Below are 27,737 nucleotides of genomic sequence, written 5' to 3' on the forward strand. Positions count from 1 at the left end.
AACCCTGAATAACCCCAAAAAACTTTTCTAAAACGAACCCTGAATAACCCAAAAAAGAAAACATTTCTAAACCGAACCCTGAATAACCCAAAAAAACTGTTCTTAAACGAACCCTGAATAACCCAAAAAAGAAAACATTTCTAAACCGAACTCTAAATAACACAAAAAACATTTCTAAACCGAACCCAGAATAACACAAAAACATTTCTAAACCGAACCCAGAATAACACAAAAACATTTCTAAACCGAACCCTGAATAACTCAAAAAACATTTCTAAAACGAACACTGAATAACCCCAAAAAACATCTCTAAACCGAGCCCTAAACCGAGCCCTAAATAACCCAAACAAAAATAATATTTCTAAAATGAACCCTGAATAACCAAAAAAAAAACATTTCTAAACCGAACCCTAAATAACACAAAAAACATTTCTAAACCGAACCCAGAATAACACAAAAACATTTCTAAACCGAACCCAGAATAACACAAAAACATTTCTAAACCGAACCCAGAATAACACAAAAACATTTCTAAACCGAACCCTGAATAACCCAAAAACTGTCTAAATCAGGCGTTTTTTTTTTCTAGTTTCTTTACATCTATTCAAATGTATTTTTACCCTTGAAACCTTTGGAAACCGAACACCTGTCTAAACCGAATACCTGTCTAAACAGAAAACCGGTCTTAACCAAACACCTGTCTAAAGCAAACAAATTTTAAAGTACAAAATTTAGTCAGGTTTTACTGTAAAGTAAGTATATAATTATATGCAATGCACTTGCACTTTGTTATCTTAAGGTCTCAAAGAAGTCGTGACTTGGTCCTTTGCATTGTACTCCTACTTATCACGAACTGCATGTGACATATTGAAAATTCAAAAACAAATCAACGTTCGTATGCATGGTTTACACTACATGTATATGTACATTTATTCACCTTTAGTCGATTTATCAAACATTTAGCATTGATAAATGCCACTATAACTACGCAAACAAATTACTGATATACATGTAGTCTACGAATTCGAGATCGAACTAAAATTCGGTTTTACTAGGAGTTGAAAGAGTAATCAAGGGAACCAAGGTTATAGCGGTAATCAAAAGAATGTAATCCAGGGACAAAGAACAGACATGGAAAACAGACATTCACAACAAAGAACATAAAGTAACTAAAGTCATACATACAGAGTAACAAAAGTAAATGAGCAACTTGGACTCCACTAAAAACTGGGAGCATGGACCAGGTGCACCGGTAGGGTAAGCGTCCTCTGCTTTTCTAGAAACACCCGCCGAGTTGAAGTTAATATAACGAGAATAGATGTTGAATATGTCAAGGAGACAAAAAACCTGAATGAAAAATGGCCACCCATTGGTCTTCAATGAATGACGAGGAAACCGTCACACCATAGAGCAGACTGCAGCTGGTTCCAAAATATCATTATACACAAGTATAGCAAAAGAGTTGCCCTTATATATCAATTAACATAAAAATAAGCTCATTCAAAATACATTTTTATCTTGTGAGTTGTAATTTATTATTATTCATTTATATTTTAAAAAAATCAGCCAAATACGGTAATTAATACTTTAACAAGAACCTAAAAACATGTTAAAAACCAGTTTTAACAAATATTTTATGTTTCTGATGGCAAAGGAAAGCGAAATCAAATATGTAATTCTAATATCTTAAAGGATAATACGAGAAGTTTCGTATATGATTTTTTTTAATATTTTGATCTTATTTCTAATAAAAACAATAATATGAGTTCGGCATAGCCTACAACTGACCATCGCAATTGTTTTTAGATTTGTTAATTGGGACATTGGAAAAAGTGGCGATAGCTGAAATGGGCGAGATAGGGTAGGTAAACAGTTGTCCATTTTTTTTTAAATAAAATAATTAAGCGTACAGAATTAAGGTACAGTAAACATGTCTTTTAATTTTTTCTTAGTTCATGAGCTGCATATTTTAATTTTAAATCAATTAAAAAGGTACTTCACTTTGAGCTCATTTCCCTGACCCGTTTCTGCGGACCTACATGCAGGGGCGGATCCAGACACTTTGAAAAAGAGGGGATGCCATCCGGAGATCCTCAGAAAAAAAGGCGGATGCTAGGACAATATTTGTCATTTTTTGGTCAATTTTACAGATGAAAATAACAAATTTTCCAATAAAGAGAGGGTGCACCTTACCCCAGAATCCGACATTGCATTAATGCCATATTTTAAAGTCTGTTTTCATCTGGTGTTTACGTACTAAAAAGTTTATCAATAATGTTTATTTCCGATTTGAATAATAGTTACGTAATTGTAAGTGATAAACACCTTGACTTTCAATAGATTTCGATAGAAAGTACTTACATGTATTAGCACTGTAGGTGTATATCACTGAACACTTGAATCAGAACATTTTTCAATATTTTCACCTTTGTTTGGATGAGTTCATCAACTAAGGAAAAGAAGAACCTAGCCAAGGGAATATATATAATTGTTGATTATGTGTTAGTAAACATACGATTTAGGGACTAAATACATGTAAAAAGCAAAAATTGAGTTCAGAAATGAAATATGATTTTTGTATTAAATTTAATGAGTGTATATGCATATGATTGAATTAAATTAATGAAGTTATTATCAACGAACTTACTTTAAACATGTAATCTCCATATTCTTTATTCAATATCAAATTTAATATCAATAATTGACATTATTTATTTGAGAGCATATGTGATTAAAAATTAAATGACATAAGCTTATCATCATATCATTTAAAGTTAACTTGCTTATACTTAAAACTTCGTAACTTGTTGCAGTTTCGTTCTTCAAAACTCGTAAACAATTTTAACCATTGAGGTACATGTATGCTAGGGTCACAACCAGATCTTTTCGACAGCTTCAGTCTGACTACTGCAGTAAGAACTGCATCTATTTTTGAGATGTACTGTAACATTGTAGCACCACGCATCCTGAAGCTTCATTGATTATTTTACATGGACCTTCACAATTTATGACGCTAAGCTCAGTCTGAAACTGTCTTCCACGGTTGCATTTACTTACATGTATGTTGTGCTGGAAACAAGCTTTCATGTCGATTTTGCTAGGTCTTTGTTGTTGTTAATGAACATTTTAATTTGCCTCTTCATTGTTGTACGCTAATAAATATTTTGGACGAGCTTCTTTTAGGCAAGTTATTATCAAAGTGCTCAGTCATATCATATTTATTTTGAACTTTCTTCTTCACAGTTTATATGCATATACTATCTATCAAATAAAAAACTAAAAGTTGATTAAAATCTGAACCCCCCCCCCCCCAAAAAAAAAACATTCGTAAAAAATATTAAGCGAGAAACCCAAGTAATTCCACTTAATCACTCACAAAATAAAAATAAATGAAATAACCAACAAACAATATAAAGATCTACATATACATGTACATGTGTATATAAGATTTAATTGCTACATGTATAATAACACATTGTAGCACTTAATTCAATGTTTACACAAGTTCCAATTTCGCCTTAGTTCACTCCAAATCCTACTAACGCGAATCGATAATTGACCAATGAGAAATGTACAGGCAGCGGCAAACATCTAACTACTGCAGGCCCGTCAGCATCATTTCAAAGCTGAAGTTAACCATCGTGGCAGATGACCGTCCGTTGCACGATTGGCTTGAAACTGACGATTTGGTACTTTCACAGGAATGTGATGATTTTCAGATATTATGCTGTCCTAATATATTATCGGCATTATTTTTATTCTCTTTTCGAAAATATTCAGTTCTTCATGAAAATATTCAGCGGTATTCACATAAATATAAAGAGGTCCTCATAAAAATATTTTGGTCTTCATGAAAATATCTGGTATTCACGGAAATATTCAAATATCTTCGTTTAAATACTCAAGTCTTATCGGGAATATTCAGAATATTTGAAACAACGGAAATATTCAGAGGTCATAACAGAAATATTCGGAGGCCATAACAGAAATATTCATAGGTCTTCACAAGGTAATACCATTCGTGACCCAAATCGTCCGTAACGCTTCTAGTGACTGCAATCTCCCTGAAACTACTGATTAAACTGATTTCATGAAACTTTGTATACAGCAAGAACATTTTATGTAGTTTTGCAATTTACCAGGAACTACATTTGTATTAATCTGCTGAATTGTACTGGAGTTATGGTTTAAATTATTATATTTCACGAGAAATAAATGCATTGGGTAACGGGAGGGAGACCTTATAGTTTTTTTCTCGGGAAATGAACTGAACTATAATTCATATTTGTAACATGAATTGAGATTTTTTTTTCAAATTTGCAATTCTTCCAAGATAGTCATTTTCGCCAGAGGCGGACTGTCCATGTGCAATGTTAATGCTAATGAAGTTGGATATTGCATGGCTGTTGTCCAATTAAGTTCTATGGGAACCCGTGACCTTTCATTCAGTATGATACAATATTTCTAGTTAGTCAAAAGGGCATGACACACTACTCGGACACATTATTGTGAACCCAAGCTAACCACTTATCTTGAAAGTACAATATATAAGTAGTTACTACCAAAGTTTAAAGTTTAAATGACTAGAGGATCAAACCAATGACGAGCAGGCTACAACAAGATAGAGTACATGTTTGTTCTTAACACGTAGTTTACATATAAATGCGATGTACCTTGTCTATAAAGGATAGTACATGTCCATGTTTCCACGAGGTCACTGAGTGTAGTTTATAATTAAACTTTGCAACGCCTTATCTGAGTGCAGTTATATCTAGTTGAACTATGCGAAGCCGTTACTAATTAAAGTTATTTCTATTATGTTGTCTTCATATCGTCAAACAGTGTATGTCGGTACAACCCACCTTTAGCACATGCGCACTGTCTCTTTTCTTTCGCTGTCGCTTCGAGACAAAACACTCATTTAAAAACGTTTACGCGATGATTTAACGGCTGAGAGGTTATCTTATTGAAATCAATTATAATTTTTATAAATACACACATTTTACACATACGATGATATAATTCAAGTTCCATACGGGGGAGGTTAAACGGAACAGCCGTTATTTTGGCTACGCCTGGGAATTTTTGTCAAAAATTACCGTATTTGTCATACATGTATTAGAAAAGAAATAAAAAGTATGCGACGCCGTTACGGAGGCCGTAACTAAGTGCAGTTATTATTAAGTTGAATAATGCGATACCGTCACGAAGACTAAAAATCAACAGTGTTCGAATCTTTGATTTCGTTATTACGGGCTTTTTAAACTTTCAAGCATCGTAAAATGATTTGTTTTTCTAAACTGGCATTGTCGTGCTTGCCTTGATGCGTTTGTTCTCCCGAGGACTGTAAAATTAGAAAAGTCAATATTTCTTTCCAAATACTCAGAATATATCTATCAATCATTGATTGACCCCTAAAAGAATGAAATTGCGGTACATGAAAACTATTTGATATATGTGAGACCTGTCTAAACCGAACCGCTTGTGAACTGTAGAATTCGCTTGGTTTAGACAGGTGTTCGGTTTATTAATAAATTAAAGTTAATATGAAGGGACCTCAACAGGAGTCTGGTTTAGAGAGGTTTTCGGTTAATTCTGGGTTCAGATTAGACCGGTTTCATTGTATGTTCAGCACACACATCAGATGCAAATTCCGAAGGTATATCGATACTCAAATAAAACTACATTGTAAATACACTTTGAAAGAAAAGAATCTTATTATTTATGCATTGTCACAAACGACGCGCGTACGCTTCACATTGATGTTACGACTTTATACATAATACATATCATTGTTTAAAAACACATGTGTTCGGAAGTTCTTTGTAGAGTGTCCCGGTCTTTGGCTGAATCTTTGAATTCTCTCATATTTTGCTAAAAAAATATCACATAGACCTTTTTCAAATTCCCGACTTTGACTTCGTCTTTTTTTAATTTTAATTTTCAGCAAACTTTCTAACCCGAAAGACTGATTGGAGCAATAGTCTGTAAACATAAAAAGATTGACTCTAATATGATTTTTACTAAATGTGAAAGTAATCGTTATCTCCAATGAGGTTCAGCAATGAATCTACGTAGCAAACAGCTGTTTCAGTTATAATTGAACGTAGTATAAATTTTATCATATTCAATATGCGCATGCACTGTTTATCATAAATAATTCAAAATAGAAATTTTAAGTTTGCTACATGTATTCATTCATGTGTTCTTTCTTCTATTCTTTTACATATAGGTCTGTTGTTCAACGATAAAGCGGTATCCTTTTTTCTTCAAATCGGAGACACGTTTGCGGTCAACTAGCTGACCACCATGGAGGTAAATTTGCAATATTGAATTCTTCGACTACCGGGACAAAACATAGAAATACAAACAAGTCTTCATATATCAACGTAATCGAATATTAAAAAAAAAAACATCAGTGTAGAATATTTTCAAATTACAATTTTAGCTCACCATCAACGGGGAAAGTCTAATTGATACCATCCTATTTCTGCCACATAATTTTTTTTTAGTTCAACTCGAACGTTCGAAAGATGAATTTATCTTACAGTCGACCATCTCTCTTGTTATGATCCTAAGTAATCTTTTTTTCAACAACCAAGTATTTCAGAATCCTATCAAATCTGACGCCTGATTATTACTGAGTCCTGTACAATCTGACTTCTTTCTTCAACTGAACCCTGTTGAATCTAATAACAATCTAACACCTGACCCTTACTGAATCCTGTACCATCTGACACCCGACAATAACTGAATCTTGTACCATCTGACACCCGACAATATAACTGAATCCTGTACAATATGAGTCGTTATTATAATCGAATCCTGTACCATCTGACACCCGACAATAACTGAATCTTGTACCATCTGACACCCGACAATATAACTGAATTCTGTACAATATGAGTCGTTATTATAATCGAATCCTGTACCATCTGACACCCGACAATAACTGAATCTTGTACCATCTGACACCCGACAATATAACTGAATCCATCCTGTACAATATGAGTCGTTATTATAATCGAATCCTGTACCATCTGACACCCGACAATAACTGAATCTTGTACCATCTGACACCCGACAATATAACTGAATTCTGTACAATATGAGTCGTTATTATAATCGAATCCTGTACCATCTGACACCCGACAATAACTGAATCTTGTACCATCTGACACCCGACAATATAACTGACTCCTGTACAATATGAGTCGTTATTATAATCGAATCCTGTACCATCTGACACCCGACAATAACTGAATCTTGTACCATCTGACACCCGACAATATAACTGAATCCAGTACAATATGAGTCGTTATTATAATCGAATCCTGTACCATCTGACACCCGACAATAACTGAATCTTGTACCATTAGACACCCGACAATATAACTGAATCCTGTACAATATGAGTCGTTATTATAATCGAATCCTGTACCATCTGACACCCGACAATAACTGAATCTTGTACCATCTGACACCCGACATTATAACTGAATTCTGTACAATATGAGTCGTTATTATAATCGAATCTTGTACCATCTGACACCCGACAATAACTGAATCTTGTACCATCTGACACCCGACAATATAACTGAATTCTGTACAATATGAGTCGTTATTATAATCGAATCCTGTACCATCTGACACCCGACAATAACTGAATCTTGTACCATCTGACACCCGACAATATAACTGAATCCTGTACAATATGAGTCGTTATTATAATCGAATCCTGTACCATCTGACTCATTAGTATTATTGGATAATGTACAGTCTGACCCTTTACGATTACTCAATCCTATAAAGCCTAACGCCTGACTGTTACTGAAACCTGTGCAATCAAGTATCTGACTTTAACTGAATCCTGTTCAATCTGACGCCCGATTATTACTAAATCCTGTACAATTTGACACCTGACTATAAGTGAATCATGAACAACCCTACGCAAGACATTTACTGACTCTTGTACAACCTGACGCCTGATTTTCAGCGAATCCTGTACTATCTGACACCTAATTATAACTAAATCCTGTATAATCTGACACCTGACTATAACCGATTCCTGTACAATCTGTTACCTGACTGTTACTGAATTCTATACACTCTGATACCTGACTATAACAAAATTCTATACACTCTGATACCTGACTATAAATGAATCATATGAAATCTGGTACCTCAATTTAACAGATTCCTTTTCAATCTGACACATGACTATTACTGAATCAGGTACAATCTGACAATTGACCCTGGTCATTAATGTGTTTTCTGACTTTTACTGAATCTTGACCGATCCAACACAGTAGTATTACTGAATTCATTGCAATCTGACACCTGACTATTACTGAATCTTGTACCATCTGCTATTACTGAATGTTACACAATCTGACACCTTGCAATTACTTTATCCTGTACAATATGAGTATTTACTACATGTATATCCGGATCCTGTACGATCTGATCCCTTTGTATTATGTAATTCTATTCAATCTGACCCTTTACGATTACTGAATTCTGTATTATCAAGTACCTGACTCTTACTGAATCGTGCACAATCTGGTACCTAACTATTACAGAATCCAGTACCTTAAGATACCCGACTAATTACTGAATTTGACATATGTTTCCTGGAATCATATTAAATCTGACACTTGTTGTCAACTTCAGAAAGAATGACCAGATTTTTTTCCGATACAGTCAAAAAATGTTTCGCTTTTTACTCTTTTAAAGACGCTCTTCCATGGAAACGCCAGTCATCCGACCGCAATTCTGTTTCCCGATTGTCCAAATACTGATAACTTAGCGGCGTTCGAAAAAACTGTATCGGAAATTGGAATTGCGTGCAATGTGTTATTTCCTGATGAAAATTATAAGTAAAAAGAACAAATTTTACTGCATCGGCTACCTTTTTTTTTAAGATAGTACTTGTTAACCTGTGTATTTAAATAACCTGATTTGTTTGGTATTATTTTCCTGTCTTTATATGTGACAGGTTAAGGTGAATTCCTTTATAATTTAGAAAGGTCACCACATTCGGTATGCAACAGATAACAGATGACAAGGGTTACCCAGTTTTTAATTTAGTTTATGTATCTTAATCTGATTAATAGAAAAAGAAACAGATATTACAAAATACAACAACTGCGCCTGCGTATAACCTAAAGTGAAGAAAGTTCATATTTCCAGGGATCACCAAAAGGTCTTCAATAATTTTAATCAAACTCTGAAAGGCCCCGACAGAAAAGTTAAAAAATATACGGAAACAAAACGATGATATTTCAATATATACTAAAAAGTAAAATAACGACACAGTCACATTTATCATGATCAACATCTCCTGTGCATAGGTGCTTGTCTGGGATGGGGTTGAACCAGTTTAATAAGACCTTAGCTATCCCCCTTTAATGTAAGCTGAGAGATTCTGACTCTCATTCTTGTGTTACTTCGGACAAACGCAGAGAGATTTATTTATCAATGACGTCAGCTTCAATGCGAAATCAAATATTCATTCGGAACAAAAAAAAATGTTAAAACAAAACACAAATTTCTTTCCACGTACCCATATTATTATTGGGTAGAAACGAGAGAATTTACGACGACTATATTATGCAACGTATAGTTATTGACCAAATTGAGATAAAAACTCAGTTGTCATCTCGTTTCTTATCACTATTGATAGCACAGACTAGGTGAGGTCAGGCGTGCTGTTAAATAAACATATTGTGTTTGAACTTTTACAATTGAAGTTGGATTTACACTTCGAAAAAGGTAAAATCAGAAATATATATTTTTTTCATATTTACAACTCCGCATGGTGCCTTACAATACTACTCTCAAAATTTACTTTGTATTTTATGTTTTTTTTTACATTTCGGCAAACAGTAAAGATGTATCTATTACAATGTAATAACTGTGCGTATTAACCATTCAATCTTCAATTTTATATCCTAATCAAAGACTTATTTCGTGAAATAAAGTACTGGCTTCTGTTTGACCTTACAATCTGAAGATCAAACTGTCATGAACATTGAACATGTATGAACTTTTAAGCCACGCGTGAACGTGTTCTGAAATAAAATATTCTTCTGTGTATCTCCCGGTTGAGCTAACATGCTTTTGCATAAAATAAATTGAATTCATTATTTTATATAAAACACTATTAGAATTGACATCACTTTTGACCATATACGCTGACACAATTCTACAAACGCTTTTCACTTCTTTTAAATTTGCAAGTACTTGACGATCAAGAGCATTATTGTCCAGTTTCTTTTAGTTTGCTTTGGGGATAGATCAAGTCGTTAGACTTGAGTTTTATCACAGATTATTTCCCTAAATTTGTAGTATAACAAGTTAAAACCCCCATAAATCAAGGCGACTTTATTACTTTATTCCTTATGATAAAACTTCCCAATGCTAGATTTGGTACAAAATGTACAGCTATGTCGATGTTTTTTTTTGTTTTGTTGTTTGTTTCTGTTTGTTTTTGTTTTTTGTTTGTTTGGTTTGTTTGTTTTATTTTGTTTTTGTTTTTGTTTGTTTTTGTTTTTGTTTTTGTTTTGTTTTGTTTTTGTTTTGTTTTGTTTTTGTTTTGTTTGTTTTTTTGTTTTGTTGTTTTGTTTTTTTTGGGGTTTTTTTTTTTTTTTTTTTGGGGGGGGGTAGGTTATAAGATTGCTGATGAAAGATTACTCCTTATAAGATTACACGTGTACAACAGGACTAAAGACCCAGGCTATATACAATATAGGTACATTGTCGAAAATTATTGAAGATATGTGATGAGGCGACAGAACGGGTAGGAAATGCGAGGCTCCGCCGAGCTATTTCCCCCGTTCCAAGCCGAATACACATATCTTAAATAATTTTCGACAATGTACCTATATTGTTTTTATCCTGTTATATTAATAGTTTTGTGCTTGTGTACATTTTTAAAATAAAATTTTAAAATGCATATCCCCTGAGGAGCCCCGATCGTAAACCCAAAGAAAAAAATTAATACGCATGGCGCATGACTCAGTAAACATTGAAATTCAATCCGCACCATATAATCCGTCAAAGCTATTTGAAGAACATAAGCAATGTATCAAAATTTACTTAATTTCAAGAGACAAATAAGTAAAATGGACAGTAAATACAAATATTTTGAATGTTGTAAAGTCGATTTTAAGAACATTCAAGTTTTGAATTTCGCGAGGAAGGTGGAAGCTGACTTGTTTCTGTTTGGTATATGGCAGTAGAGTTCAGGGGTGAAATTTGTGCACTAGTTTCTTTGGGATTTGGAATATTTGTTTGAGATTTTTGAAGAAGAGGAGGCAGTTGTATGGGCAGATCTATAATGTAGTGTTCCTCTGATTCATTGTCTTGGGGTTTAGGCAGTAATAAATCCAAGACCATAGCAGTTTCCTGGTCATTTGTCTCTTCAAGAGTTTTATTATATTGTAATGCTTCAATTTCTTTACGTGGGGACCAGTTTATGTTAAATTGTGACGGACACTATGGCTCCGAGTCCGACATAACTGAAATGACAGGGGAAGTCGTCTGCAAACTGATAATGAATCAAATCTGAACGAGATTTGGGATTTGCCATCTATATTACGGTGTAAAAAATAAAAATAAATCATTATTTGGTTTACATCAAATCTTTTATTTCATTCGGGTGAAAACGAAACAAAACAGCAAAAAAAGATGAGCCGGATACACAATCGCAATTTGTTTATATCGTATTTATGGTGGCGACCATGATTAATTTACGCATACCAGAAAAAAGTAGTTCCGCCGATCACGTGAGTGGGAGAAGCCAGAAAGTCGATAACCTGCTAATGTACGGATACACGTCAGCAAAAAAATAACCGTATACCTTTATTCGTTTAACAAATATCCTGCAGGATAAAACTATTTAGTCATCCAACAAATATCTTAATAAAACGATAAAAACCTGGTATTTAATAAAAAAAAACGATACTGTTCCTGTAAAAACTTATTTTCAAAGCTGATCTATCTATTATTTTTTATATGCTTTGATTGCTTTAAAACCCAAATATCAAAGAAGAAGCAGTACCAGTTTTATCACAATGTTTCACCAACTGCCTGAATTTTACCCAGACTTGTAGTACTTCATTGCTCCGTTCACATACTTATTTGGACTATTATCAAATGATAATATAAGATAGTGAACTACACATTTTCTCAAAGAGAAAATTTTGATGAATTGAAAATTTAGGGATACGATAACATGTACTCGCGTAAATCCTTTATTCTTCAGATTTTTCATTTAGTTCAGTTCGTATAAGTCGGTTTAAAAATATGTAATCGTTTGAGTTTTCGTTAAAATCGGGTACAAAATAATGTAAAAAAAAAACTATCGATCTAATTTCGTTCCTTCATACATGTATCTAACTAAAATATTTGATTTTCAGTAAATGTTTGAAAACTTTCTCTTTTTAACAGTGCTGTCTGCATCTAAATGGTTCATTTCATTAAAATCTTTTCTTTTTTCATCTTGAATTTGTAGAAGTTTAACATGTAATTGTATCTAGACAAAACAAAAAATAGCTAATCAAATAATTTTTCGTTTTTTTCGTTTATCCTACTAGTACACACTGTAATCTTTGACGTGTGTTTTGTTTTTGTTTTTGTTTTTGTTATTATTACAATTTTTATCCACTTCCTCCATCGTATAGAGAGTGATTATATTTGTGCCTATAAAATAATAAGGAAAGAAAATTTTTTTTTTCTAAATTACATGAAAACCATATCTTAATTTTTCATTCATTAAATCTTATGGAAGACATATATACATGTGTACACATGTAATTATCATTTGATTTTTATTTATTTTTCATTCATGAATTAATTTATTGGTCCTAAACATGTGCTTTGCATATGTTTTTCATAGTGGCCTAAAAATATTAAAAAAAAACAAACGAGAAACATACATTTTGTATGTTTACCGGGTGTTTTCAAAACATATGAAAAATATACATTGAAATGTTTCCTGTGTATATAGGCAGGTTTTACGGTAATATAAATCATTAGTACTTACTATAAAGACAAATAACAGAACGGCAATTAATCCCGAATAAACACAAATTTGAATAGAATGACCATAGGTATGCAGATTAGAAATTAAGACCCCCCATTCTTTATAAATAATTTTAGTAAAACACTTCGGTTATGTGCGTAATACACAAGTATAACATTCCCTTTTTATCACACATATTGACAGTCAGCGGAATTTGACAATCTCATTTCTATCCGTGTATGTATACTGACGTCGATGATTAACAGTGAAACATAAAGGATTGTCGAGATAACATTATAAAGTATACAAATAAATACATTGAAAGTCACAAACTTTCCCAAACATTCCTATTTATCAAATCGTAACCTCCCCGTGCAGGTCCGGGTGTTAAAAGAATAGGCCTGCAGTAGCGCTAAGCTTGTCGTAAAAGGCGACTTAATAGTGCTCAGAACCCTAGCCGGGGGTTAGGGCGCTCTGCCCACAGAGCAACTGGTATGTGTGCCCCAGGCGGTGGAATGGGATACCCCTGGCGTGTTACACGTTGGGGTTGTCAGGCTATAATACGGAAAACCTGACCGCAAACCATAGTGGTGCACCGTGTTGGGAAAGATGCCACGTTCCTCGCACGTTAAAGAACCCTACTGTGGTATTCTCCCGGAGTAGGAACCATAGGGCTCCACCACAAGAGGCTAAATTGCCCGACCCTACCCACCTCTCTTTATTTCCAGTGGCAATCAAAATTTGTCGACCAAATTGTCCTTGTGTCCCATCCCTTTTTTATTTCATCATCATTTCATGTTCATTTTATCATCAATTTCATGTTCATCGTCTGAATATAGATGAAATATTGCTGCTCGGACGTTAAACCCCAACAAACAAGCAAACAAACAAATCGTAACATCGTTTTGATTTTAGAAATAGCGCACTCGTGGCTGTTTTGGGGCTTAACCCTTTTTTTGTAACAATTGTTTCTCTTAATTTGTCTCATTGGCTTTGTTTAATCAAAAATATATCGAGAGACAATTTTAGAGACATTTTATCAAGCTCGGCTGGCGTTCGTTTCGTCTCTTACTAAATTTTGAAAACATACTTACGAAATTCATTGACAGATGTTTGATTATCGGATAACGTCGCATACTTTGTTGACAAATACAGCCTGTATGGCTTAGGAACAAGGTAGAATGCCAGGCTTATCTGGGTATTCACCTCGTATAGGACCGAATACATGTGCTTTATATTGTTTGTATGAAAAAATAATCAATACTTGGTCCCAGTGTGTCCCAGCTATTTTGGCATTGAACTATCACTCATTAGGCATAATTATGCAGTATTTCAAAAAAGCTATATTGCAATGCAGTTCAATAATATTTGAAGGCGAAATAAAATAATATTGGTTAAATATTATAGGAAACGAAATCTATTACATGATTCAGGTAGTTTTAAAACGACTGTTTGGGGAATCTCAACAACACGCTAACAACAAAATAAAAATAAAATGTAAATTAACACTACATACAGCACAGCTGTATTTGTGACATCTTTTTTCTAAATAAATGTATGCAAGATTCTTGCAATTTCTTACATGCCTCTATGTAGCGTCTGTAGAAATTTTCTACATGTAACACCAGACGTTGATATTTAAAAAAAATCATAGATATCAATTATCACGATACACATTTTTTTCTCCTTTTTTTGTCACCTTTTATTAATGTTAAAGTACTGAAGCAAAAACCATCGAAAGCACTTGAATATTTTTTCAGAATTCACAATCCCTAAAAAATCAGATTGGATTTTTTTTAACATCGACGGTGCCAGTTATATAAATCTGGCCATGAGGATCACAAATATATTATACTATTCAAAGAATGAAGGCAAATAGCTGTTGAGCAGTCAGATTGTCTTTAACGTCTCAGAAAGAATATGGAACCTTGCGAAGCGTTTTATTATCATAAGTTTTCTAGCAAACTTCACGTACGAAAAACATAATTTATATGATAATAATCGTATGCCTATCGTACATGTATGTAAATTATTCATACATTGTATGTGGCACAATTATTTATTGTACATATTACATGGGTGCTTACCTATAGTAGACCAAATTCGTCTAAGAATTTTTAAAGAATGGACGTTATTTATTGTCGATACATGTAATAGATTGCATACAAAAGTCATTGAAAACTTAAAAATTTGTCAAAAAAAAAGTCAGAGAAAACTTAAAACTTTGTCAAAAAAAAAAAAGCGATAAAACACCTAATTTTTTAAAAAATTCAAAGTGAAAGATCCTTCCTTGTTGTGTTAATCAATTGAAGTCGGGTTATGATTCATCTTTAAAGTTTAAGTTTTATATAGAAAAAAATACTGCTCATATCAAGGTGCAGATTTCGGCGGTACATTGTACACGTGTTTCAAGGACTGATCTACCAACAGCATTAGAACCAAAGAATTTATATCCGAAATTAAATGTATACAAGAAGTATTCAAAATATTCAAATGGGAAGGCTAGTCCTGCACCGAAAAGTTTCACCAAGTGCTGTACAAGGACTGAATTTAAGCCTCATTGTTTCAAGGCTTTAGAATTTTGTGCAAATTTAGGTTATTATTAATCTATGAAATAGATCAAACCTGACAAGTCTGATTACTGTGCTTGTAAACACCCCTAAAATGTTCTTCAAAGACATTTCATTATAGAATTATATAGATCACAATGAAGATTTTCCACCACGTAAGATACCTGCAAAGGACTATGTGATAGATGTGGTATAAATTGACATCTAAAAAAAACTAAACAACAGCTACTTATATGGATTAATCTAAAATCCTTATCTGAACTTGTAATATCAAAAGGTAGTTGTCTTGGTCATACAAATAAAGTAATCGATGCTCTGCACATTGAGAACCGATTTCTTTAACGTGTCATTGTTTTCCTTTCCTCTTTCGGCTATCCCGGACTTGACTTTTTATGAGCAACTCGGCGTGTGTTTCTAGAAAGGCAGAGTACTCATCCCTTACCGGTGCACCTGGTCCATGCTCGCAGTTTTCAGTGGAGTCCGAGTTGCCCATTTATTTTTGTTGCTTTGTACGTATTGTTTTGGCTATCTTATGTTATTTGTTGCGTGTGTCTGTTATTCCTGTCTGGTCTTTGTCCCTGGATTACATTCTTTTGATTTCCCTATAGAATCTTGGTTCCCTTGAATACTTTTTCAAATGTATATAGTAGTGAATTTTCTCTACTTTTTTTCTTAACCTATGTTAACAGTTTTGGTAATAAAAAATTAATTTTTTATCTAATTAAACATTTTAAAACACCCGTATTGCATTATGCAAATGTCCTAATACTCTGTATGATAGGAAAATAAGTTAATATTAGTATATTTCCTTGTAAAAAATGCGTAAATGTCACACTTAATATGTAGATTTTATTATAACTGTCGAGGTAATAAAACTGTAACATTTCGAACCTTTGATTCAAGTTTTAAAATTTAACTCTCGGAAGTGCTAAAAACCAATTCATAAAATATCGCATTTATCTAATGAGATTGGAGCCAGTAAAATCCGGATATAAAAAAAACATGTGTCTTCTATTCTGTGTACACTACGTCACAAGCTCCGTTTTTGCTTCACATATATTATGAAGATTTTGACTCATTTTCTTTGATTAAAAAAAAACGTTTCTAAGAGCATTCGATTTGTTGAACATTGCAATTGTAATTGGTTCAGTTTCTTATTTTGTTTTTTATTTATTTTGTTTCTTTTTTTTATTTTATTATTTTGTTGTTGTTGTAAATGTTTAGTTTTAAATTAGTTTTTGTTTTTATTTTGTTTTGTTTTGTTTTGTTTTGTTTTGTTTTGTTTTGTTTTTGTCTTTGTCTTTGTCTTTGTTTTTGTTTTTGTTTTTGTTTTTTTTAATTTTTTTTTTTTTGGGTGGGATAATCAACTTAGTACAATTAGCCTCTAATGTCTTATTACAAACATACTGATATGACGTTTCACACTGGATTGATTATTTTGTATTCGGTGTATACTTAGACCGTATAGTAGGTTTGTCACTCCACATCATCGTTTCCATAGGGGCAATGCATTGTTCAGTAAAATAAGCTGTCATTACTAAAATATTAGTCAATCTCATGTTGATATGATTCTAACACTCTTATCTGAAGCCCACACCATATCCATGCCCATAGTACACTTTGTCAATATATCACCATATTATTAGATACTTTATTCTGCTAAACTAATGAATAAACATTGGAATAGGGTATGTAAGTCTCGTTCTGGTTTCCTTTTCTTTCCCGGAAATTCCGACGTAGAACGTATTGAAAACCGAAGACCGGTCTGCATTTAATTGTTTACTTCCGGGTACGGATGTTTTTTCTTAATACCTTTATCATGTAGGAATAGATATTTGTCATTTTTATCGATATTTTTTACACAAAAAGATGTTTTGCCCTTAACACCGAATTCAATGCTCTTTAAATGACCTATTTCCATGCTTTTGAATGGTAGACTAGGACCCATTCTCCTGAAATCACGGAGTCACATAAAGAGACTTACATACCCTATACAGACAAACATTCATGTTTTACATATACAATTCTATTAATTGAGGAACCAAGTTTGAAACACAAATACTAAAATAACAAATGATAAAACAATAGATTGACCAATTTAATTATTAATTAAACTTATCTTGTAGTCTCCCTATTTATATTCAATAAGTGAGCTGTTTAGTCCATATTTCAATGGGAGGGTTTTTTTCCTCTTTCTTTACCCTGAGTTAACCGTTAACCCCCGATACTGAAACCAAAACAAATATGGAGAGTAATTCTGCTATACTATGATAATTACTGAAAAAAAAGAATCCTTCAAAGTAAAAACGGGTTTAAGGTATTCAATCCATTGTTTTTTTATACAGTTAAGGCAGCTCAGCTATATCATGTTTTATGGAAAACTTAAGGAGGTAGACCTAGGGTAAGGGAAATTGCTCTTTCAATCAGTGATATGTTTGTATCATATTCAATTTCACCAAAGACTTTCAAGCTTTCCATTGATTTCAGATTAGCAAATTCCCTCTGCACAACATAGGGTATTTTGTAAAAACGAATCTAGTAATGTGACGTCATTACGATCAAATGGTTCCCAATCCACGATTCAAACATTTTTTTAACTTTTGTGTTTAAGAATAAAATTTTCTTCTTCTACTTCTACCAGTTCGCGACCGCCATCAATTACTGATGATACTGTCACTATCACTTTTAGTGCGCAATGCCCTATTTTACTTTTAGTAGCCATTAAAAGAAAAATTAACAAAGTGTGCTGTACAATTAACTATGCAAGTAAAAACAACTTGATTAATTTAATCAAGTAAATGAGCCTTGAAAGATTCAAGACTCTTGGCAGAGGCAATGTCAGTGGGCAGAACATTCCAGTCCCGGATGGTTCTTTGGTAGAATGACTCTTTCCTCAGTACTGTGTTGCATGATGGTAATTGGTAGGAGTGTATGCCCATATTTCGACTGAGTCTTGCTGGACTGCTCAATCTGTTGGTCGCGTCGATTTTCATCAGACTATTTGCCAGTTTGTACATTAGTACTAGTCTAGCTCTCCGCCTACGTTCTTCTAGTGTTGGCCATTTTAGATCTTCTAGCATGTTGGTAACTGAAGAAGTGTTGTGGTATCTGTTCGATACATATCTGGCCGCTCTACGCTGGACCATTTCAATCCGGTGTTTGTCCTCTTTCAAGTATGGGTCCCAGATTGTACATGCGTATTCCATGGTTGGTCTAACTAATGACTGGTAAGCTTTCTCCTTAATGTTGGCATTTCTGATGTTAAGATTTCGTCTCAAGAAGCTCAAGGTGTTGTTTGCTTTCTTGCAGATGTTTGATATGTGCTGGTTCCACTTCATGTCTGATGTAATAGAAACACCTAGATATTTCGCAGTTGTTACGTGCTCCAGTTCATGACCATGGAGGAAATAGCTGTTCTGAATACGCTGTTTCTTTCTTGAGATTGACAGAACATTGCATTTCTCGGGATGGAAGCTCATTTTGCATCTTTGTTCCCATTCTGCCAATTTAGTTAGGTCATCTTGTAGACTTATCCTATCGATATCAGATGTTATTGTAAGATATGCAATAGTGTCGTCTGCAAACAATCTGGTTTTTGATATGATGTTTTCCGGCATGTCGTTGATGTAGTATAAGAACAAGCTGGGACCCAAAACCGATCCCTGAGGAACACCAGATTACACCTGTATGTATTGGGATGTTTCTCCTTCTACGACTACTGCCTGATTTCGATTATAAAGAAAGCTTTGTATTCATCTGTTGGTGTTACCTCTTATCCCATAATGATGTAATTTGTGGGTCAATAAGCTGTGGCACACTTTGTCAAAAGCTTTACTAAAATCCAAAATCAGACAGTCCGTTTGTTTACCGTTGTCAAGGTTTCTGGTTATATCATCAACAAACTCAACAAGTTGAGTGTCACAGGACAGACCTTTCCGGAACCCATGCTGTACTGGATGTAATATATCATGTCTGTCAGCATGTGCCATAATGTTGCTGGTGATGATATGTTCCATTATTTTGCAGGCGATACAAGTCAGATATACTGGACGATAGTTTATAGCCTCAAACTTCTTGCCTTTCTTGAAGATGGGACAAACGAAGGCTGTTTTCCAGATACTGGGTATTTCTCCGGTGTTATAGGACTCTCTGTATATGATGTTAAATATCGGTGATAGATGAATGGCCAGTTCTTTCAGGACTCTTGGTGTAATATTGTCCGGTCCAGGGGCCTTGTGAGGGTTCAGGTTTTTCAATAGTTTAGTAGCACCCACTTCTGTAATCTGGATGTCTGGCATGGTATCGTATGTACCTTTCATACTACAGGTGTCAGTAAAAGATTCAACTGATACTTCGGACTTGGTTGAAAATGCTTTCTGGAATTGTTTATTTAAGATGTTAGCTTTATCTTTGGAATCTGGATGTAACGTTCCATCTGCTTTCATTGGTGGTATATTGTTGTTATCTGATCTTTTATGCTTTATATAGGTCCAGAAGCGTTTCATACAGTTTCCAATTCCAGCACGGTCATCTGTTTCTGGTGTCACTATGCCCTCTATATACTGCTAATATGCTTTCCTAAGTTGTCTCTGTGTTTCCTGTTTTAACTTTTTATATTTCTCCTTATCCGCTCTGTTGCCAGATTTCTTCTTTCGTTTATAGCATCGGTCTCTCTTACGGATCAATCTCTTTAAGTCTCTGTTTATCCACGGACATCCATCTTTATTTTTTGCTGTTTTGTGTGGTATGTTTCTTTTTATGCTGTCTTCTAATTTAGACTGAAAAATGTTCCACATAGAGTTCACTGATTCCCCATTGCTCTTCATATTGATGATTTCTTCATGGATGGATTTGACATCATTGACAACATTTTCCCATTTTGCTTTGCTATACAGTGGAATCTGTCGTGGTTTCTGTTGTTGTCTAGTTGGAATGATATCTATTTCAGTGTAAACAATGTCATGGTCGGATATTCCTGGAATGATCTCTGTCCTACGGAAACTAGAACTGTGATGACGAGATCTAAGGTGTTGATACCTCTAGTTGGTTCTTCTACTATTTGTGTAAGACCATGATCGTCTAATATGTCTGTAAAATTATGATGAATTTTTGCATACTGAGTGTTCGTCTTTAGTGTGTTTCCTTTCCAGTCCCAGCCAGGAAGATTAAAGTCTCCAGCTACCACTACGAAAGCATTTTTTATTCTGGAGGCTCTTTCCAAGCTCTTGCCAAATTGTTTAATACTCTCTTCATTGGATGTTCTAGGGTTGTAGTAAGTGCAAAGGTATATAGCTTTGTGGCCGACCAGCTCTAACTTCCACCATACTATTTTGATTTAAACTGGAATCGATTAAAAATTAAATTATAAACATGTTTTTGATTTAATTTTGTCTAGATAAAACTTGTACTATCCTCTTTTAGACAATTTACCGCTTGTACATAAACCTCGATTCATGAATTGAAGCGGCCCTTAAATTTGGTACTATCAAATAAAAAAAAAAAACAGTTCTTAAATCATTCATATCAGCACGTCAATTTAGTGTTAAAAAAGTTGAACAAGTTTCATAAAGGATTTCTGCTTTACGAATGCCTTTATATGTTGATTTTTAAAAGTAGTTGGTTATCGCGTTTTGTTGTAACAGTTGATAAAATTTCAAGTTGGAATTTGGTCTATTGGGGTAATCTTTTAACCTTTGAAAAAAGGAGTATTTCTATAATTGAATTGTTTGAGAAGTGAAGGTCTGTTTCTATACCGAGATTGAAACAATTTAGATTGTGTTGCCCACGTAAACAAAGTGTTCATTTATTAGCTTGTCATCAACTTTGTATGCGCTTTGCCTAGACTATTTAGTTTTTCAAATGCTCATTTAAAATTATAGAATGTAAGTAAATTAATACAAGTTTACAAAGTATAAACTTGAAGCGTTTTGAGAATGTTTGCTACAACAATATGGTTGGGTATGTGCAGATAATGCTTACCCTAACAATGCTCCCGGTCTGTACTCTCGGTGTTTTATCGAATGTACATTGCTCATTTACTTTTGTTTTTTGTTTTTTTTTGTTTTGTTTTGTTTTTTGTTTTGGTTATTTAATGATGTTTTTAGTGAGTACATATTTATTATATGTTATTTTTTATTACTGTTTGAATTCTGGTTCCTTTGACTCCCCTTTCGAAATCATCAAATTTATAACAATGGATTATATTTCATCTATTTTGAAAGAAAAATATGCCGATTATGAAATCTAGACCGATTGATGCTGCGTTTTCTAAGCTATTGCCGTGCAAAAAGCTTGGCATTCATGTATGAATAAGTGCTTTGAAACAATTAAACACATTGAGACTTTAAACATCGATTTTGATCAACAAAACTTTGACTTTTATTTATTAATCTTACTAAGACTACCTGTACTCGTGCCATTCAAACCTCTCGACAGTTGATATAAATTGTTGATTTCTTATATGCACTGGCTTTTTCTGTCCATGATCCCAATTCCAACAATTTAATATAAGAAATAGGGGAAATATTCATGAATACTCTAAGATTCGTGTATAAAAACAAGGGACACTCTCTCGCCTCTCTTATGTATTACGATTACGCAGTAACGAAGTTTTTGTACGACTCATGCAAATTCTGTGATACGTGATACACCCCTGAAAAGGTTACAGAGTTGAATTTTGGGACTAACTATACCAATCTGTCTAATTCACGCCGATATTTCAATAGTTTCTATTGTATTTCAGTGTCATTTACAGAGTTATCCCCCTTAATTTTGAATCCTACAGTCCATTCTGTATAATTTGTATTTCCTAGGAACAAGGGTTTTACGAAAAGCCACATGTTAATTTCTGCTTACTATAACATTTTAAACAAAATATCAAATTAAAACTATGTTGTCTTTCCAACCATAGATCACATTTTGCATGATTCTTGGCTTGAGTGCTACTTCAGTTCCTATTTGATGCATATGTTTTCAAAATTATACACAGGCCAATAAGAAAGGGAAAAGAAAAAGAATATTGGGAGACTAGCTTTGATTTATATCCTCTTATATGCTCAGTGATGTAACATCTATTTATGAGAGATGAAAGACACAGAAGTAGAGTATACATACGCCTTGTACAAAAGGGAATTGATCTGTTCCTTTCCTCGTTTGTCTACCCCGGACTTGACTTTTTATGAGCAACTCGGCGGGTGTTTCTAGAAAAGCAGAGGGCGCTTGCCCTACCGGTGCACCTGGTCCATGCTCCCAGTTTTTAGTGGAGTCCGAGTTGTTCATTTACCTTTGTTACTTTGTATGGATGATTTTAGTTACTTTATGTTCTTTGTTGTGTATGTCTGTTTTCCATGTCTGGTCTTTGTCCCTGGATTACATTCTTTTGATTACCGCTATAACCTTGGTTCCCTTGATTACTCTTCCAAATACATTTGGGTATGTATGATTAACATAAGTTCCATCTTCTTATAGTCCCGTTTCAATAGATGTATTTTGCTATGTGTTATGTGTTCTGTGTTATATGTGGAATGTGTTATTACGTTCTTTTGATTTCCGCTAGAATCTTGGTTCTCTTCATTACACTTTGTCCGTTCGTCGTCGACGTTCACATTTCTGATGATAACTCAAACTGCTTTTGGTTAAGCGTTATATATTTATTGATTCCATTAATAAAAGCGACCCATAAAAGAACTGGCGTATTATGTGTAGATGGCGTAGAAATTTTTTTTGATAACATAACAATTATTATTGTATTGTATGTCTACAATTTTATTTTCAGATTTTGGTTCGACAAAGAAAACAATAAAATGGGATTTTTTGTTAACAATTGCTACAAATATCCAAGATGAAACACAAATACTTATATAAATTGCAAACCAAAAAGTTGTCGCGGACTTTATTATCAATTTGGATCTACTGATAATCTGAATCATCAAATAAAATGAAGCGTCATAGACAACTTTTGTGTGTTTTTCTCGGAATGTGTGGTTTCATCTTCATGTTTTATCGTAATTTTCACCATGTTTATATAAACGAGTACGATCCGTTTAAAGATCAGCAATATATTTCGTTTTCTAAACAAGCCTACATTAGGTCTTTTGAACAGTCTAATGTTTCAGCATCCGAAGAAGCACACATTTTGCGATCTAAACAGTCGCACACTTCGTCATCTGAACAGCCATATGTATCTTCTTCTGAACGATTACATGTGTCGCCCTCAAAACAGGCACTAGTTCCTTCTTCACGGAAGTCGATTCAAAAGCTATCAAATAATTTAACAAAACGTGCTTTTCTTGTTGATACCTCCGCCTGTAAAATTCCAAACATTGGTCCGTTTGATAAATCAGTTAAACATATGCTTCAAAAGGGATCTGGATTAAAATGTGCTGTGAAGTATGATTTAGTGTTCCAGGTCGAAAATACTCTCAATCTTAATTGGACGGCCATTAAAGCCTCTGGTCTGGAAATAACTACCTGTGGTTTTGATGTTATTTATAGATCTCATGATGAGGCCCTAGATCACAACTATTTCGATTTCAGAGACACAGGTGCCAATTTTACATCAACAATTAATATTACAGACGAATTTGTCAGAGTGAGGTGCTTTAATAAGTCGGGGGATGTGTTGTACACTAATTTTTTCGCCTTTGTTCTCAGGAAAGATAAAGTAGAGAAACGCTGTACCGAACATTTCATAAAGAACACGAAGAATCGAAAAGAAAGTCTTAGTGTTATGATGATAGGTGTGGATTCTATTTCTAGAAACAACATGCTTCGTTATATGAAAAAAACTTGGACATATCTTGTAAACTCCATGTCTGCATTCGATTTTCTCGCATATAATAAAGTTGCCGATAATACTTTTGTCAATATCGTTCCAATGACAGCAGGAAAATATGTTGAGGAGTTACCATGGAACGAAACAATCCGATGGACACCAATGGATAAATACAACTTCATTTGGAACAACTATTCAGAAAACGGGTATCGTACACTTTACGCTGAAGATTATCCTGACATTGCTATTTTCGATTTCGGGAAAGCAGGGTTTAAAAAACCTCCCGGTGATTATTACAACAGGCCTCTTAGTTTGGCTGCTGAAAGAACGGATGATATTTGGAATAGAGACCACTATTGTGTACATGGACGTACCGAAACCAATTTAATATTAGACTATGTGAAAAAGTTTGGAAAACTCTTTCGTTCCGATCCTTATTTCTCGTTTTCTTTTATTACTAGGCTTACACATTCATATCTTGACGAATCTTACAAAGCAGACAAAATATACTTTAATTTTTTGAGAGAGATGCATGAAAGCGGAAACTTTAACAACACCATTTTGTTTTTCTTCAGTGATCATGGTATGAGATTCGGCGATGTCAGAGAAACATTCGTCGGTAAATTAGAAGAACGTCTTCCTTATATGCTAATAGTACCGCCTCCTTGGTTCCTAAACAAATATCCTCAAATTCGCAAGAATTTACAAATAAATACTCAAAGACTTGTAACACCTTTCGATATATTTGCAACTTTAGAACACATTTTACACTTTGATGGAAAAACAACGGGTGAAGTAAAGAAAGACAGGACTCTAAGTCTTTTCAATGAAATTCCGGAAGACAGATCTTGTGAAGATGCTGACATTCTCCCGCATTGGTGCACGTGTTCAAGCCACGAAAATCTCGACGTAAAAAACGAGACTGTGATAAATGTTGGTAAAACTATGGTAGAAAAGATTAATGACCAATTAAAAACTGTGTTCGAAGTATGTGAAAGATTAAATTTAAAAGCAATTCGTTATGCTCTTCGAATTATTCCGTCAGACAAGGTTCTTCGTTTCGAAGAGAGTAAAAATGACGTCCTAGATCGTCACGTGGTGTATGGGAAACGCGCAAAATCATATATTGACTACCAAGTTACCCTCCAAACAAGTCCAGGAGACGCTGTGTTTGAAGGAACTATTCGATTTGACGAAGAGAACAAATCATTTGATTTAGTTGGTGATGTAAGCCGTATCAATAAATATGGACAACAATCTCACTGCATAGACGTCCATCATCTCAGAAAATTTTGCTTTTGTAAGATCCAGAAAACCTGATTAATTAAGAACCAACGACATTTTTAATTCATACTAGTCTCACAATAGAAAAAAAATCATGTATTTGCAAATGTAAATGCTGAAATTATACAATCCTTCAACTGCAAGATATCACTAAAGAGAAAGCTAAAAACGTATTTCATCATGACAAATTCAATAGTTAATTCAAGTAATTATTTCTGAATTGATAAATTGTTTATTTCGGACATTTTGAAATCGTAAACTATATTACTAAACATATAACAAAAGTTTACAATTCGAATGCTATTCTGGCATCAGTTTCACAAAAAGTCGTAAGTGTGAAATTGATCGTAAGTCATGACGTAACAATGCTATTTTCTGTTATGACGTCATTACTTACGATCAACTTTACACTTACGACTTTTTGTGAAATCGACGCCTGGAGTAAAGATGCATGATATTCAATCTGAAAATATGATTTCCTCTTCCTACAACGAATTTGCCGAACGTGAGGAAAGAAAACGTGAGACGTTGAAAATAGAGAAATCGTGGTGTTATAGCAATGATAATAAAGCCCCAGTTTAAAGAAAATAAAGATAAGTAAGGATGAATGTGTGCGTAATAAGACTAAGAGAGAAATATAATAATGCGGAAAGAATGAGAGGTGGAGAGGAATGTAATGCAGAAAGTCATACTTCGTGTTATTTTTTATGTGTTATTTTTGAACATAAGAGGTGCAAGAGTGTTTAGAGAAATTTGAGAAAAGTAGACGGCAATGCATTTTAGAACTTAAACGAGCATATACAATTCATGCAATGCATAAAAACGTTCGTTAACTTTTGACATGTTTTATTTCATATTTCCATTGATGTCAGTTCTTATCACTTATTGGTTAGCTGTTGACTGTAATTTTTAGTCGTTGTACATTGGATGCGTTTAGAAGTAAATATTTATTGGCCGGAAAAATTGCTGTTACATATACATTGGTTTGAATCATGTGTGTTTGTTTTTCATGTGAAATGTTTCATGAGAATAAATTCATGTTACTTGATTAACCTTATAGATAACGATTATCAGTACTAAAAATCTTATTTTATTTCTGTGTCATCACAAAGTCAATAACTCTGGAATTATACCAAAAAAATTAAAATGCTTTGTTTTAGTGTTACATGTAGACTAGCGTACATGTACATGTGACTGAGAATGACATCAACAATGTACAGCTTAATGATCTTTACTGAATTGTTCAAATAACGATAATCATTTCTGCATTCAGATATGGATTTTTAGAAAATCATATATTTATCTCTTGCAAAAATCAACCAAATCTCTTGCAAAATGCGAATTTCGTGTACAATCTATATAATTTTATCACAAAAAAAAACAACCAAATGAAAAACTAAGACTGATTATGTAATCTGTTCCTGAACAAGAAATACATCTGAAACGATATGCATGAATCATCTCATGTCTGTTTTTTTTTTTTTTTTTTTTTTTGTTTGTTTGTTTTTTTTTTTTTGTTTGTTTTTAAGACTGCTGCTTAAATCATATATACATTAAGATGTTGGAAAACATTTTTACATGTTACTGTGAAAGTACTTTAATTCGTTGATATTTTTTCGTGGATTCTTGAATCCGTGGTTTTGAGATTTTTAGTATACACTTTAATGAAAATCCCCTTTTCATTGGTAACCATATTTCGTTCTTTATCCTACCCACTAAAACCACGAAAATTGGAACCCAACGAACAATACTTCTTTCACAGTATAAATATTTTCTAACAATATAAAGAAAATGTTTTCCATTATGTCAAAATATGATTTCAAAAACATCAAAATTTTTACAAGCATAAGAAAGTCTATTTATATCTTTAATTCCTCTTGAATTATAATTGAACGATATGGGTGTGACAGAGCCTAATAAATTCGTCTGTCCGTAATTTTCCATCACATGGCAATTACCTAACAGTGCTTTATATAAGCTGTCCTCATCTAATGTGCTACAATAGACAAATATTTAAGAAAACGTTTTCTAGGATAATGTCTTGTCATACATTTTGCAACATTTTATTAATGGAACAGTTGCA

At 33.6% G+C, this 27,737-nt stretch overlaps 1 protein-coding gene across 1 annotated transcript; it reads left to right on the forward strand.

The window, feature by feature from the left end:
- Nucleotides 1–9,658: 9,658 nt before the first annotated feature.
- LOC148605254 (uncharacterized) lies at nt 9,659–26,702 on the forward strand. The gene is made up of 2 exons (XM_088549648.1): nt 9,659–9,774; nt 23,372–26,702. Exon 2 carries the CDS (start codon nt 23,534–23,536, stop codon nt 25,688–25,690), a length of 2,157 nt encoding a protein of 718 aa, XP_088405774.1. The 5' UTR covers nt 9,659–9,774; nt 23,372–23,533; the 3' UTR covers nt 25,691–26,702.
- Nucleotides 26,703–27,737: the final 1,035 nt, after the last annotated feature.

Source organism: Perna viridis, chromosome 10, assembly GCF_037379345.1.
Source record: "Perna viridis isolate PV_CMFRI_1.1 ecotype Kerala chromosome 10, ASM3737934v1, whole genome shotgun sequence".
Lineage (NCBI taxonomy): Eukaryota > Metazoa > Mollusca > Bivalvia > Mytilida > Mytilidae > Perna > Perna viridis.